This window comes from Gymnoscopelus braueri, assembly GCF_963280865.1.
Source record: "Gymnoscopelus braueri genome assembly, chromosome: 12".
Taxonomy (NCBI): domain Eukaryota; kingdom Metazoa; phylum Chordata; class Actinopteri; order Myctophiformes; family Myctophidae; genus Gymnoscopelus; species Gymnoscopelus braueri.
The window spans coordinates 32,423,152-32,437,941 of record NC_137614.1 but is presented as its reverse complement, the minus strand read 5'-3'; the positions used below and the strand labels follow the sequence as shown (position 1 = coordinate 32,437,941).

The 14,790-nt window shown below is 42.1% G+C and overlaps 1 protein-coding gene across 1 annotated transcript in view; it reads left to right on the top strand.

Annotated features, from left to right (window-relative positions):
• The window catches only part of nphp4 (nephronophthisis 4), a 244,105-nt gene that overhangs the window by 140,799 nt on the left and 88,516 nt on the right, over positions 1–14,790 (top strand). The window contains exon 11 of the mRNA XM_080443698.1: positions 5,079–5,131. Within this exon, the coding sequence (XP_080299824.1) occupies positions 5,079–5,131 (53 nt within the window). The remainder of the gene's footprint in view (positions 1–5,078; positions 5,132–14,790) is intronic.

Here is a 14,790-nt window from a genome sequence, read left to right as displayed (position 1 = left end):
TGTGTGTGTGTGTGTGTGTGTGTGTGTGTGTGTGTGTGTGGTGGTTGCCAAGTTAGAATATTTGCATGCAAAAGATCTGTACGTGCTATCTTGGATGCCCCTGGGTATATTTGTACTATATGATGAGGGAGTACCAAATGTGGAAGAAAAGCGCATTTCATTTCCAAATAGAAAAGTATCGCTCCACCCCCCCCCCCCCACACACACTCTCAAAACCAACCTATAAGTTATTCATGATACTTACTGACACTGATTGGGTTTTCCACAGCGGGGGAGTCAATCCTCGCCATCAAGCCATACATTTTCATAAATCTGGGATTTGACTCTGGGAACTCGTTTCCCGTTTATGTGACCATCATTGGCTTTGTGGCTAATGATAAGCTGAGATGAGGAAAATATTCAAAAGATCGTAACGCATCTGTCATAGATGCTCATTAAAAGGTTTGAAGAACTTTTTAACCTGGCATCTCTATGTTGAGCATGTCATCATAATACTTCCCCCCCCCCAAAATACTCTCAAAAATAACTCTTTAAAGGTAGGGTAAGTGATTTGCTTTGGTTAAAATAAGTGTTAAATAGCTCTATATTCTGATAGTACTCATTGCTATAGAGTGTTTGTTCAGTATTAGGAGTCTCCTTGTCTCTCAAGCTCTTTATAAAACAGAAAATGCATTTTCGTTTCAGTTTCAGTTTCATTTCCAATTTTATCCAACCAGGACAGAGAACTCAATCAGGATATAGATTAAACAAGTGAAATTTGAAGTGATGACACTAAGAAATGAGCATGCAAAATTGGAACTGGAACACTATACAAATTAAGCTTAGAAATGGGTACTTTCTCCTGATTGGCTGAGATTTTGACACCTACCGAAAAATGGATTTTCTGTTTATTAAAGAGCTGGAGAGACAGGGAGACATCTGTTACTGAAAAAACACTCTATAGCAATGATTACTATCAGAATATATATAGTATTTTAACCTTTTAACAAAATACTTTTTGTTTTAACCAAAAAATATCACTTACCCTACCTTTAACTGCCAGAGTTAAAACATCGTCTATAGCTGCCCTTGCCAGCGATTTTCGAGCATTTTTACTAACCTTTTGAAAAATCATAGAATATTATTCTTTACAACGATCCACCCAGCGATCGCCTCAAAAGACGTAGGTATGTCTCGTAGAATCGGGGGGGGGGGGAAGCGTGCCGTCGCGATAATCCGTTCCATAGTTATGGGCAGTTGAATGAAGCAGAGAAAATTCGATTAATCGATTTTTAAAAATCCGAGTGTCATTGGCGGTCAGGTCAATGAGTTAACTCTTTGCCTGCCGGATTCTGCTAAGGCGCAGCCTGCCATGGACAAGAAAGACGAGTTTTTTTTATTTTGAGCATTTTTCTTTTTTACAGAACCGGGAGATAACGCAATCCGAAGATTTACTGCTCTATTCACTTCCTGGTAAATTTATTTGGGAAATAACCTGTATCTCAGCGCCTGTGTTTTTACTATGTATTTTTGGCGAGACATGCTATTTTTAACATCTACTTGAAAAGGTAAGAAAATCGACACTGGCAGTCAGGGCCTTATTTAGTACTCTGGCAGTATCTACTATCTGGCAGATCTACAGGCACATCACGATAATTTAGCTTTTCATCATACAACAAAGTATAGGGCTGGTTAATGACACATCACCTTTATATATTTTTTCATATCATTCCCTCCAAAACTTCCAGCATCTTATGCAAGATTCCTCATCTGTCAAGAGGATGCATCCCATTGATTGCACACAGTTGCATGATGATGCATCCCATTGATCACAGTTGCATGTCAGTTCGTCTAATGAAAGTTATGCATACAGTACTGTACAGTATATGCTGCTTGCTGAAGAGCATAAGGAACAAAGTGCAATGGACATGTCAGAGCACATTGTGACAGAGAGCTAGACAGCACTGCTCCATATCCTGTCTATGCGCGGTGTACTTTGAGCAGATGGGTGCTATAGCAAGTCACCTCAGGCAAGAGAAGCCATTTTCAAAAGGCCAGACAGTGGCCACCAGAGACGGCAAAAAAAGTGTGGGACTGAAAGTGAGATTTCAATATCACCATGGTTACCAACCAGTCAGCTTAAAGTCAAACTGTGTAACTAAAAAAGATGTGTTTTTTTTCACTCACAGAAAGTGCTTTTGAACCAGAAACATATTATATTTAATTGTTATAACTTTTTATTACAAAACTTTCTAGTGGCATCTCCGGTCATCTCAATCCTCCATACATCTGGTTATCTCACCAGCACTTTCCGCCCCCGCATCTTTCTTTAGTACATCCACATAGGTAGGTGTGGGATGCAGCCCTCGTGATCGATGCCCATGTGTTGGCTCCCATAACACAAGCTTGCTGGCTGGGATCTCCCGCCGTCTGTGGCAGTAACTGGCCAGCCTCTTTCTCCTGGCTGCTACAGTATCTGTCTGAACCACAATAAAGATGGTGGCTCATCGTTTTCCAGAAATCCAGCATTGTAAATGCAAGTCTACAATGATATTAGATCAACTTCAACTTCACTTCTCAACTTAATATCAAAAGTTTACAGGTGTAAGTAATATAGTGAGTGAAATTATTAACACATTCACATCAGGTATTATTTAAGCTACCCACAAATAAATAATACGACAAGAGGAAACAAGTCTAACCACGGGGCTTCCCTGTGCAATCTGTAGCTATGGATAGCAAGTCACTCCATGGGCAAACATCCTTTTACATTCGGCTGCTACAGTGCATATATCTTGAACAATGCCTACACAACACCAATGATGAGCTAAGATGCTAATGTGATTTGTTTTAGTGGTGATGTTGCTGACCTGTGAATGATGTAGAAGTGTCAGCTGAGCTGTGTGGTTTGCTGTGATTGTTCTATGTAACTATGTCTCAATACCAGCCAGGGGACAGAAGTTTTTGTTTGCCCTTAAAGTTCTCTATTTTGTGTACAGCACCAGAAACCTACATTTACCTGCTTGCCATGCCTTAGGTAGTATACTCGGTAGTAGTTGTCACCACACAAAAGTAAGATCCAAGGAGCAGATAAAACGACAAACAAGTTATGACAGAGGCTCTCCCTGAGTGTGTGTGTGTGGCTGATTTAGCCTGTGTACGTCGATTAGCTCGATGCACAACAGGTGTCTTGTCACACCCAGCTCAGTCTAATTAGTTTAACTCAAGTGTGGAAACTGTCCAGTCTGTTCGTTCTGCATTTGATACTAGTGTGAACTGATTGTGACTGGGCTGGTGATATCCTGGGCAGTTCCACACCACCCTCTGTAGAGCGATTGGCGGTTGGGGGCGGTGTGTTTCCCATACCAGGCGGTGATGTAGCTCGTCTGGATGCTCTCAATGGTGCTAGCTGTCGTAGCATGTCCTGAGGATGCTGAATTGCTTCAGCCGCTCCTGAGGCAGTACAGACTTTTTGTCTCCGCCAGGCCGAAAGGCATGGCGAGAGTATGTTTTACCCCCTGTCCGTCCGTCCGTGTGTCTGTCCGTCCGTCTGCGAGCGGAGCTCTCCGACACCGTTGGCCCACTCGCTCCGAAACTGTGCACACACACTCCCTGGATGCCAATTCAGAACCTTGTGCAAAACCCATTTACTCCTACATATTTTATCCCAAACGTCATGCAAATCGGTACACAGTATCTCTATAGTCATGTGATCAACACGGATCTGTCTGATTTTCCATATTCCATCCTCATTGGCTAAGATTGGCTTCCAAAGTTTGCAGGATTGGTCCGTTTTGAACAAAATGCCTCAAATCATGAACGCAGCTTGCGATTTCCGTGAAATTTCACACGCACATTCCCACTAGGCCGAGGAAGAAATGGCACCCTTTTCACATTGGCCTGTTATAGCGCCACCAGTAGGTCTAATTTAGCAAAACACATTTTTGGAACAAAAGCCTCAAATCATGAATGCAGTGATTCATTGCCGTGAAAAGCCTAAGAAGAAACGGCCACCCTTTTCACATTGGCCTATTATAGCGCCATCAGGAGGCCACAATAACGTACCTGACCTGGCGGAGACCTGTGCTCCGAGGAGCACTTTTTCTAGTTGAACCTTTTTTCACTGCATGCATGGCTCACGTGAGTTCCCCCTTGGAGACGTGTACGGTGGGGAACTTGGTAGGAACTATTGTTTTAAATGCCGAGCTGTACCATGCAGATTTGTTAAATAACTTTTGTTCAAATAAAAATACATCCCGGATTTCAGCTTTATGCCAGCATTCAATTGACTGAAATTACACTGACAGCTATCTAAAACAGTTTGCTTAGATTTTCTACTCACTGTCTAGCATTTTTGTATCACAGCATTAATGCAGAATTTTGGCTTTTTGCAATTTAATCAACAACAAGGCAATGAAAATAAAGATTGCATTGTGTTAGTTTCCCTGCTAGCACCTGTTATTGTTCCATTATATCTCTAACTAGGCTGTGAAATTAACAGGGTCTTCAGATATACAGCTCATTGGGGAGAAATGACGTTGTTGCTCTGTTCACTGAGAAAATAATGAAAATGAATAGTTTGTATTTAGCTACAGTACTGTATGTGAGCAACAGAACAGGGCTTGAACATTGGATCTTTATATGGAAGGACAGGGGTTATGTTCTCAGCCCATTCCGCTTGTCTGGTTGTTAGCGATATATTACAACTGGAGAATGGATGTGCCAATTTTAGTGAAAGTTGGTGGGAATGATCAGTAGAACAACATCTAAAAAATTATAAGGTCCGTACACTGGATAGGGTCTGCTATGTTTATTGCACTCCAGGTTTTGTTCATAAGATCTTCACCAGGAATTTCCTGATGAAGATCATTTGATCAAAATGTGAGCTATCTTCCTTATTTAATGATCAGTAGACTGCCCCGAAGAGATTTGTTTTGGGAAAAAAAAAAGAGGGTCGTAAGGTCCAGGTAAAAATTAAATGTTCGGACATTTTCTCAGGTAGAAACGGCATATCTGACAATTGCACAACATTAAGTGTGCAGGTAATAAGTGGATTCTTAATCTTTCTAACGTCTCTGTTTTTCCCCATCTCTCCTTAGGTCAGAAGCCGCCTCCTCTGGCTTCTCCTCCAGCATCACCTCAGGGCCCTGGGGTAAGACTCGCTGGCCTGTTTATTCTCACAGCTTTTGAACCTCCATGTGTGGGTCATACAGCAATAATGCAATCATAACTGCTTTGAACTGGTTGAAGCAAATTAGATGCCATGTGAGGACATGGTTCTGTTTGAAATTCACTGATGTCTTTTTTCTAGATAAGATATGCTTTTTTCCCCTTCTGCACAGTAATTGTCTTCGCCAGGCCGAAAGGCATGGCGAGAGAGTATGTTTTACCCCCTGTCCGTCCGTCGGTCCGTCGGTCCGTCCGTCCGTCCGTCCGTCCGTCCGTCTGTGGACAGCTAATCTCCCACACCGTTGGCTTGATCGCAATGAAACTGTGCACACACTCTCCCTGGATGTCAATTCAGAACCTCTGCCCCAATTTTTTCACATGGCCCTGATATAGCGCCACCAGGAGGCCGCTTTTTGCAAAACAAATTTTTTCACAGGACTCTTACACATTTTGTCCAAACATCACGCAAATCGGTACACAGTATCTCTATAGTCATTAAACGAACCGTGTCTTTCAGATTTTTCATATTCCATCCTGATTGGCTAAAAATGGCTTCCAAAGTTTGCAGGACTGCTCTGTTTTGAACAAAATGCCTCAAATTATTAACACACCATGCAATTTCCGTGAAACTTTGCACGCACATTCCCACTAGGCCGAGGAAGAAATTCCACTTGAGATTTTTCTAATCAGCCTCATGGTGGCGCTATAACAGCCCGATTCGTGTTTTTACCTATAACTGCACCAATCTGTGTAAAACTTTGTATGCGCACTACCTAGAGGTCAAGGAAAAACCTTTATCCTGCATTTTTCACATCTACCTTTTATAGCGCCACCAGGAGGCCGACTTATGTAAAACATATTTCTTTACATTACTCCTTCCGATTTTATAAAAATTTCACGCAAATCGGTACACATGATCTCTATAGTCATGTGATCAAGACGGATCTATTTAATTTTTCATATTCCATCCCGATTGGCTAAAATTGACATCTACAGTTTGCAGGAGTGGCCCATTTAGAACAAAATGCCGCAAATCATGAATGCATCGTCCGATTCACACTATGTTGAGGAACAAATGCTACCCTTTTAACATTGGCCTGTTATAGCGCCACCAGCAGGTCTAATTTATTAAAACAATTTTTTAAAACAAAATTCAAATCCTCAAATCATGAAGTGTCCGATTGCCGTGCAAGACCTAAGAAGAAATGGCACCTTTTTCACATTGGCCTATTATAGCGCCACCAGGAGGCCACAATAACCTACCTGACCTGCCGGAGACCTGTGCTCCGAGGAGCACTTTGTCTAGTTGGTTTTGTTTCTTATTCCACATAAACAACTCTTTTGCTTTATACAACTAGGCTTCATGACTTTTACTGGAGTATATGAGGTATGCTCCTTTGGTAGAGGTACAGGCCAGAGGATCCTTTTGTATTCTATTTCCAGCCACCATATAACTTGACATCTCCATTGATGTTCTGTCCAGTGTGCTTATACCAACCAAAAGCGGTCTAAATCAGTGGTTCCCAAACTTTTAACAGGCATGTACCCCCCTTATACACTCGACATTTTTAGCATTTTAGCATGCTGTGTGTGTGTGTGTGTGTGTGTGTGTGTGTGTGTGGGTGTGTGGGTGGGTGGGCATATGAAAAAGAGGAACTAGCTGATTCAAGGTTACAATCGTAGCTTTTGCATGGCAGCACCCCTCAGTCAAGATGCCTACCCGTGACTTTGCATGCACTCAATCGCCAAAATAATTCTAATTAAAACATTTAACCAGATTGTCCAGTTAAGATTTATCACATACGTATCACTAATTAATAGATTGTGTAGGCGGGATTATGTTCCAAGAGAAATTAACAACCCTGCATGATTCACACACTGTTGGTTATTATATAGCCTAATAATATTCTATGAATTTTATCTCTTATTAGACAATGTGATAATATAAGTGTGTTGCTATGCTAGGGTGCATAGATTCATTCTTGGAAATTAGACTGCATTCAGCTACTCAACAGGACTGTTCGCATGCCCCCTAGATCGATTCATGTACCCCCAGGGGTACTACTAACCCCGTTTGACAATAGTTGCTCTTCTGCAAATCCATCTTGACCATAGGGCTGGGCAATTAACCGAAAATATATTGAAACCAACATTAATAGCAAAAATAGCCCATCTATGATAATGTGACGTGTTGTGAACTTGTAGATCTGCTATTTTCACTATATTGAAAAAAAATAGTTCAATCGTTATCAAGGCAAAAGTTTGAATAATCGTGATATTTATTTGAAGTCATATTGCCCAGCCCTACTTGACCATCAGTGCCAGGACCAAGTATACCACATCAGACAAAAGTCTATTCCATTGTGTCTTACTTGTGGAAAGACCTGTGGACAAAGGGAATATTGTATTGTTTTGGCACAGTAATGTCTGAATACTGCCTCTTTTGAAAGAGCCTGCCCTCCGGAAATATTGGGTCTATTAAAAAGTATCCTGCAGTGAAAGTTCTTCAGATCGTGTATGCAGCTGGCTTGTCTAGGCCTAGGGTGTGTGTGTGTGCGCGCATGTGTGCTTGCGTTTGTCTTTGCAGGTCTTGCGTGTGCGTGTGCGTGTGTGTGCACACGTACGTGTGTGTATACGTGTGCTTGTGTTCGTCTTTGCAGGTCTTTTAGTCTGTGCATGCGTCCATTTTGCACGTATATAGCTGATTGTGTATTGCTGTTTTGAGCATATCTGTGCTTGGCTAAGCTGGAATGGCATGAGGCTTGAGCGATGTCTCACCCTTAGTGGGGCTGTCGGTGTAGACTGGGACCTCTGATGAATGCTATTCTCTGCCAGGATGGTGCCTCGGTTACACGCACACGCACACACACAGCCTCCGAGCAGAGAAGAGGGATCACCTGTGATTCACTGTTAGAACTATGGGCTATAATGAGTCAGTCTGCACTGCTGGCTCATTTTGATTAAGCTGGCCCACAGACTGTGCACCTGTAGCTGTCTGCTCTCTCTGCTCTACAAGACCAAAACACACTATGGACACAGTGATATGCACATATGGTGTTGCAGATACATAACTATTTTGTATGCATAACAGTAGAGTGTTATCTGTTCTCCCGAGTGCCCAACACAGTTTGTGTTCCTAATGTGGAACAACGTGAAATCTACCTTTACACGTGAAACCTAGCCAAGAGTCTGTTACGAAAGGTGATAAAGAAATAATGTTCTCTCAAGAAGGGCTTTCATTGTTGGTGGTTCATAATCAATTCCCTATGGGGACATTCGCACGTGACGCAATTATAGCGACACGATTCAATATTACATTTTCATTTAAATTAAATAAACCACTTTCAACCTGGCATCACTGTTTTAAGGTACCTGTGTTTGAAGATTGGTGCTGGTTGAGGCCAGGAGGTGATTAATTTAGTCTCTAATAGTTGGAATTTTATCATTAAAGAAGCTTGTGTTACAACTGAGAGCTATACAGTTACATGAATACATGGATCAATATAGTTATGGAGCTCACCTCTTTTGTTTTATTATCTTCCTTTTTTTTTTAAGGGCAATTGATTCAAGTGTCTTTACCAGAGAGCCTATGACGCTATCAATAAGATGATCATTATTTAGACTTAGCATTTAATTAAATGCTACTGTATGTTTCCCTTAAATCTAGCAACAGCACTATAAGATAGACATCTACTGAAGATGTTTGTCTAATGACGAGCAATAGTAATTCAAAATGTATTATGATCCAATAAAAGAGGATTCTTTAGGAAGATAATTAATTACATTTTGATGGCATATATTATCTACCAGAACGAGAACAAGAGTCTTGGTGAAACAGTGAGTGGGTTTATTTACACTCTGAGAGAAGCCAATTTAGTCTAGTAATTAGATAAATGTGGTGCTAAGGCTATCATTATCAACATCCACATGAATATTAAAATCGCATACTGTAATTGCTTCATCAGTACTAAGGACTAAACTTAATAAAAACTCAGATAAACATTAGTATGGGCCAGGAGGATGCTATGATAGAACAGATAGAATTGTCTGTAATGTTTTCCAGGTTGGGTGTGAAACGCTACTGTAAATACAAGGCTTTCAAATTAGTTATAATTAAAGGGATATTTCACTTTCAAAAAAACTTTTGGTCATTTTATCATCTACTCAGGCCTTTGTGAACCCCCCAGACAGTTTTTAAGTTGCTTGATTCAGTATTTAGATATTTCATATTCATTTTATCAGACACGCCCCCTTCCTATACAAACCCATTGTAACTTCAGACTACATTTTAACCATGTTAGATTCATCGAAAACACCCGTCCTTGGTTCTGGTGACTCACCCTGCCCTCCTAATGCATGAGGGGGCCGTGTTTTTCTGATAATTCTTTTCATTTATTTTATTTATTTTTTTTATTGTATTTTATTTTTTTCATTTTCCTAAAAAAATATAAAAAATAAATGAAAAAAGTAATTGAAAAAACACGGCCCCCTCGCGTATTAGGGGGGCGGTATGAGTCACCAGAACCAAGGACGGGTGTTTTTGATGAATCTAACATGGTTTGAAGTTATAATGGGTTTGTATAGGAAGGGGGCGTGTCTGATAAAATGAATATCAAATATCTAAATACTGAATCGAGCAACTTAAAAACTGTCTGGGGGACTCACAAAGGCCTGAGTAGATGATAAAATGACAAAAAGTTTTTTTGAAAGTGAAATATCCCTTTAAGGTCTAGGGTTGATATGCTTGAGTTGAAAACCGTTGCAATTGTGAGTGTTAATGCATGTAGACTATACTTTATGACAAGATAGATCAATATAATAGTCTGATTTTAGATCGTTCACAAATAAAACTTTAGTTGACAGAGATCTGATGTTTAAGAGTCCACATTTAATTCTTATATGTTGTTAAATTATACCAGTGGTGGTGTTCCATTTTATGTATAACTCTTCTATTTACTTTTCCTTAAACCCTATATACTTAGATGACCGGGGTCCCCCAGAGCTTTATACTACAGTAGGTCTGATCCTTCTATACCAAGATGTACAGTAGATCGTCAAATGTTCACCCCCAGAATAGGGAAGCTACGGTTCATGTGTTTAAGTGTTCGGGGGACAGACACAGTTTCTGTGAAGTTTTGGGAGGGTATCTGCTCTTATGGAAGCACATAGAAGCATGCGCCTCTGAATCTCTGCCTCCTGGTCTTGAATCTGGCATGTCTTTGGCTTCTATCTATAAAGGCACTGTGTGTGTGTGTGTGTGTGTGTGTGTGTGTGTGTGTGTGTGTGTGTGTGTGTGTGTGTGTGTGTGTGTGTGTGTGTGTGTGTGTGTGTGTGTGTGTGTGTGTGTGTGTGTGTGTGTGTGTGTGTGTGTGTGTGTGTGTGTGTGTGTGTGTGTGTGTGCGTGCGTGCGTGCGTGCGTGCGAGCAGGTTTTACCATCTAAACTTAACCTCTCCATCTGGTTTCCAGGCAACCATGCTCCTCACTGTATACATCATGGTCATGAACAAATAGCTGAAACCATGTCCCACATCTTAAATTGGTGCCATGTATACAGGGGACTCTACACAAGTAAGACGCGCGAACGCGGGAAGCGAACGCGGGAAGCGAACGCGGGAAGCGAACGCAAAAAAATAAAAATAAATATGAAAAAAAAAATACAAACAAAATACAAAAAAAATCTGCGTTAAAAGGAGCATCTTAGAAAAATACAAATTCACCAAAAAAAAACTTTGAATGTTTTTGAACAATTCAACAAAGTGTTTGAAGTGCCTGTTTCACCCACTTCCGGGGGGCGGAGCCAAAATCCGAGCCCGAAGTATTTGTTCGTAGACCCCCACTTAGGGGGGGTAGAAAAAGTTTCGGAGCGATTCGGGCACTTTTCATTTAACATGGGGTTTCAATGGGGAGTTTTTAGGAGCCTTCTCCGGGGCGTGGCTTCCGGGGGAAGGGGCGGGCTTAAACGCAACCTTGACAGGTGTGTTCAGTTTTGAAAGACCTTTCATTTGATGTATGGTACGTCTAAATTGGACATTTACTTATCTCAGAGGAGCTGCACGCAGGCAGTGCACACAGAGACACACACAGAGACACAGAGACACAACCCAAGCACGGCACACACAGAGACACAGAGACACAACCCGAGCACGGTTTCATAGTAAGCTCCACTTGCGCGGAGGCGCGCCTTCGGCACGCCTCCTTCTGCTGCGTTCGCAATAAGTAGGCATGACAGAATAGTGGATTTGATATCAAAATATATCTCTTCTATTTTCAGGTCCTCCATCATGCTGTATAAGCATTCTACTGTGAAGCCGAGCCTCTGATGTCATTGTTGTTAATGAAAACCATAGGGAGGTGTTCATTCTCGAGGTCGGCTGTACTTTTGATCACAGCAGAGAGGAAGCCTTCCTAACCAGTGCTATCATCAGCTAGAGCAAACCATCTCTCAGCGAGGCTACAGATGTAAACTTTTGGTTCTTATCTCTGGTAGCCTAGGGCACGTGTACAAGTTGGTTGTGAGGGGCCTTCAAATGGCCGGCCTCTCCAAAAGGAGGGCCAAACAATTAGCAAGGTACTGCTCAATATCAGCTTTTATAGGAAGCCGCTCAATTTGGAGGAGGCGTTGTTTCCTTTACCCATGATTGTTGTCTGCTGTGTTTGACAAGTATGCCAACATTATTGTATGTAACAATGTTCTGCCTTATATGCACTTTGTAACTGGCTCTTTTCCCATTATCTGACTGCACTGGCAGTGTTTATGTCCTTTGTACAAGGCATTCTTGTACTTCTGTTTATGTGGACATAAATAAATATTGTGTGTGTTTGTGTGTGTGTGTGCTATCCTTTCAATTTATTGAAAGGATAGCCCCTTGAGATGCAGCATCTCATTTCAATACATATTATATATAGCCTACATACATATTAAACAGCCATTCAAATCCATGCAGAACCCTATAAGTGGCCGGTGTGAATACAACAGAGCGACATGTTTCCCACGATTCAAGTGGCACAATTATTTGTCAATCGCGAATGCACCGCGTCCATTGTGAATGCACCTTTAAAAGTACTTAACAGTATCATGCTTTATGATTTATTTATAATATTAGGTGCTCACATCATATTGTCAATGTTCAAGGATCCGGTTTCAGTAAATGTTTCCCCCAAAGTGTCCAATTATCTACAGTATGTACCAAAGATTTTTTAAATAAGAAAGAAAAATAGATAGAAATTGCAGTTACTAAAGTTTCATGCAGAATTGCAATGCTTTGCATGATGCATTGTATTATTCCCTTGCCCAGCCTCATCCCTGAGGAATTTGAGGAAATAAGGGTGCCCATAATGTAGAAGTTTTATTTGATGGCCGTCCAACTTTCAGAATACAGATATGAAAAGGAAAAAACTATGTGAAGCCCTGCCATTTATATTGGCAATCACATCTCAGCACACACACAGTGCCAACGCACGCACGCACGCACGCACGCACGCACGCACGCACGCACGCACGCACGCACGCACGCACGCACGCACGCACGCACGCACGCACGCACACAAGCACACAAGCACGCACACTCTCTTTCAAAATGATCCCCGCTTATCCGTGCCCCCCCACCCCTCAATCTCACTCTCAAGTGGTGTATAATCAATACAGAAATAGCTCCGTAAACAAGCAGAATCTGCCCCCCCCCAGCACTGTCTGTAGTCATTGTTGTGTCTGACAACGTTCTCTTGCTCGCATAAATTATTGATCCCTGACACTTTTGGTTCACTCCGGCACGGAATGACAAGGAACCTGCGGTATTTATAGCCAGCATTTTGGGAGCGTCCCCGAGTATGTTTGCGCATGTCGGGGACCAATCCTGTTGCTGGGGCTCCGCTGTGGAACATCGGCCCGGCTTCGTCTCCTGCTTGTCGGGATGGACAGCGTGGATGTGTGAGCCTGGGCCGTGCTTCAGTTCTATTGCCTACATGCGGGTTGTTGTCAGAAGTAGCAATATCACAAAAGTTAAAGTAAAGTAGAAGGCCTGTATTCAAAAATGTACTTAGCAGTATTAGTATTAGCATCAAAATATACTTAAAGTTATACTAGGTAACTTTTTCAAAAAAACTAAAGTTAAATTGTATATCTTTTGTGAGTGGCAAATGTTTCACAACACCCACTCCATGAATTTCACCCCCGAAAGCCTTTTATAAACTATTTTCTATTGAAACGGTGGCCAGGGTGTCATTCCCACGAAAATGATGTCATCCGGCCGGAAAACAGAAACGGAAATGCACCGGTTTCCTGTTTGGCCAGGAACTACCGCACCGGTTTCCTGTTTGGCCAGGAACTACCGCGCTAATAACAAAAAGGAATCTCACGCTGTTTTTAAGACATAAGATTTGAAGATGGAAAAACAACAGCAAAAGAAAACACAGCTCACAGTAACTAATGCTCCACTGGCTAAGAGAAACGATCCGCAGATAGTATAAAACAATTAAAAGAACACTTTTTGAAACGCTTCCGTCTTCCGGTGAAAACAAATAGTAGAAAAACGAACGACCTGCAGTGACGGTAATGACCAGCAGAGGCTGCTAAAAATCGTTTTTTGGTGTTGGGTGTTGAGGGAAAAAGGGGTCCAAGTACAGTTGTAACTCAAGTTCATTTAACTAAGAATAGAGGGTTTAAGTGGTTAATGTTTTATCGTCTCCCGCAGCACGCAACTTTTTCCATTTCTCTCTTTCTCCTCGCTGTAATCTCGTCACACTCGTGCACATAATTATCGCCCTCGCAGACGTTCACCCTCCCTGTTGTTCATACTCTTTCACACCCTCTCCTGCCCCTCCCCCTCCCCGTGCTTATCTCCTCCACCTGTTCTCCACGTTACATTCCAGTACACCGTCTCCTTCCAACTTTTTCTTTAGCCTTCATTTATACTTGGTTGCCCGCCGGTGCCGCACATAGAAAATAACAGATATTCAAGCTCACAAAGAGTTGCACTGTGACACGTTGGGAGGTTTTAGATCTGCTATTTTCAGTGTACGACGCACCACTCAAGCTTAAGATCTGCTGTTTCATAACCCACCACCTCTCTCTGTCTCTCCATCTTTATCTCTCGTCTCTTTCTCTCTCTTACACTCTTTGTTTCTCTGTCTCTCTCTTGCTCTCTCTATCTCTATCTCTCGTCTCTCTTTCTCTCTCTCTCTCTTTCTCTCCCCCTCTCTGTCTCTCACCTTCTATTTCCTTCACTTTGTCTTGAGACATATGATGAGCTTGACTCCGTGTCAACGTCACAAGCGTGTGATCTCACATCGAGTCACCGCAGCCCGCGATAGCGTGTGAGAAAGACAGCACGCTCACTCTGCGTGATGTGTGAAGCTCACACACACACACACACACACACACACACACACACACACACACACACACACACACACACACACACACACACACACACACACACACACACGAGCGCGCAGAGAGCAGGCAATTAGTAGTGCTGTAGTTGTGGCTGCCAGCATTTGGCCCGACATGTAATAAGAGAGACAGCCAACTGCCATGAAGCAGATCATCTGTTCACCGCCACACACTGGCTTCAATTGACACTTCGAAGGATGCAACGCCCTCTCTCTGTGTGTGTGTGTGTGTGTGTGTGTGTGTGTGTGTG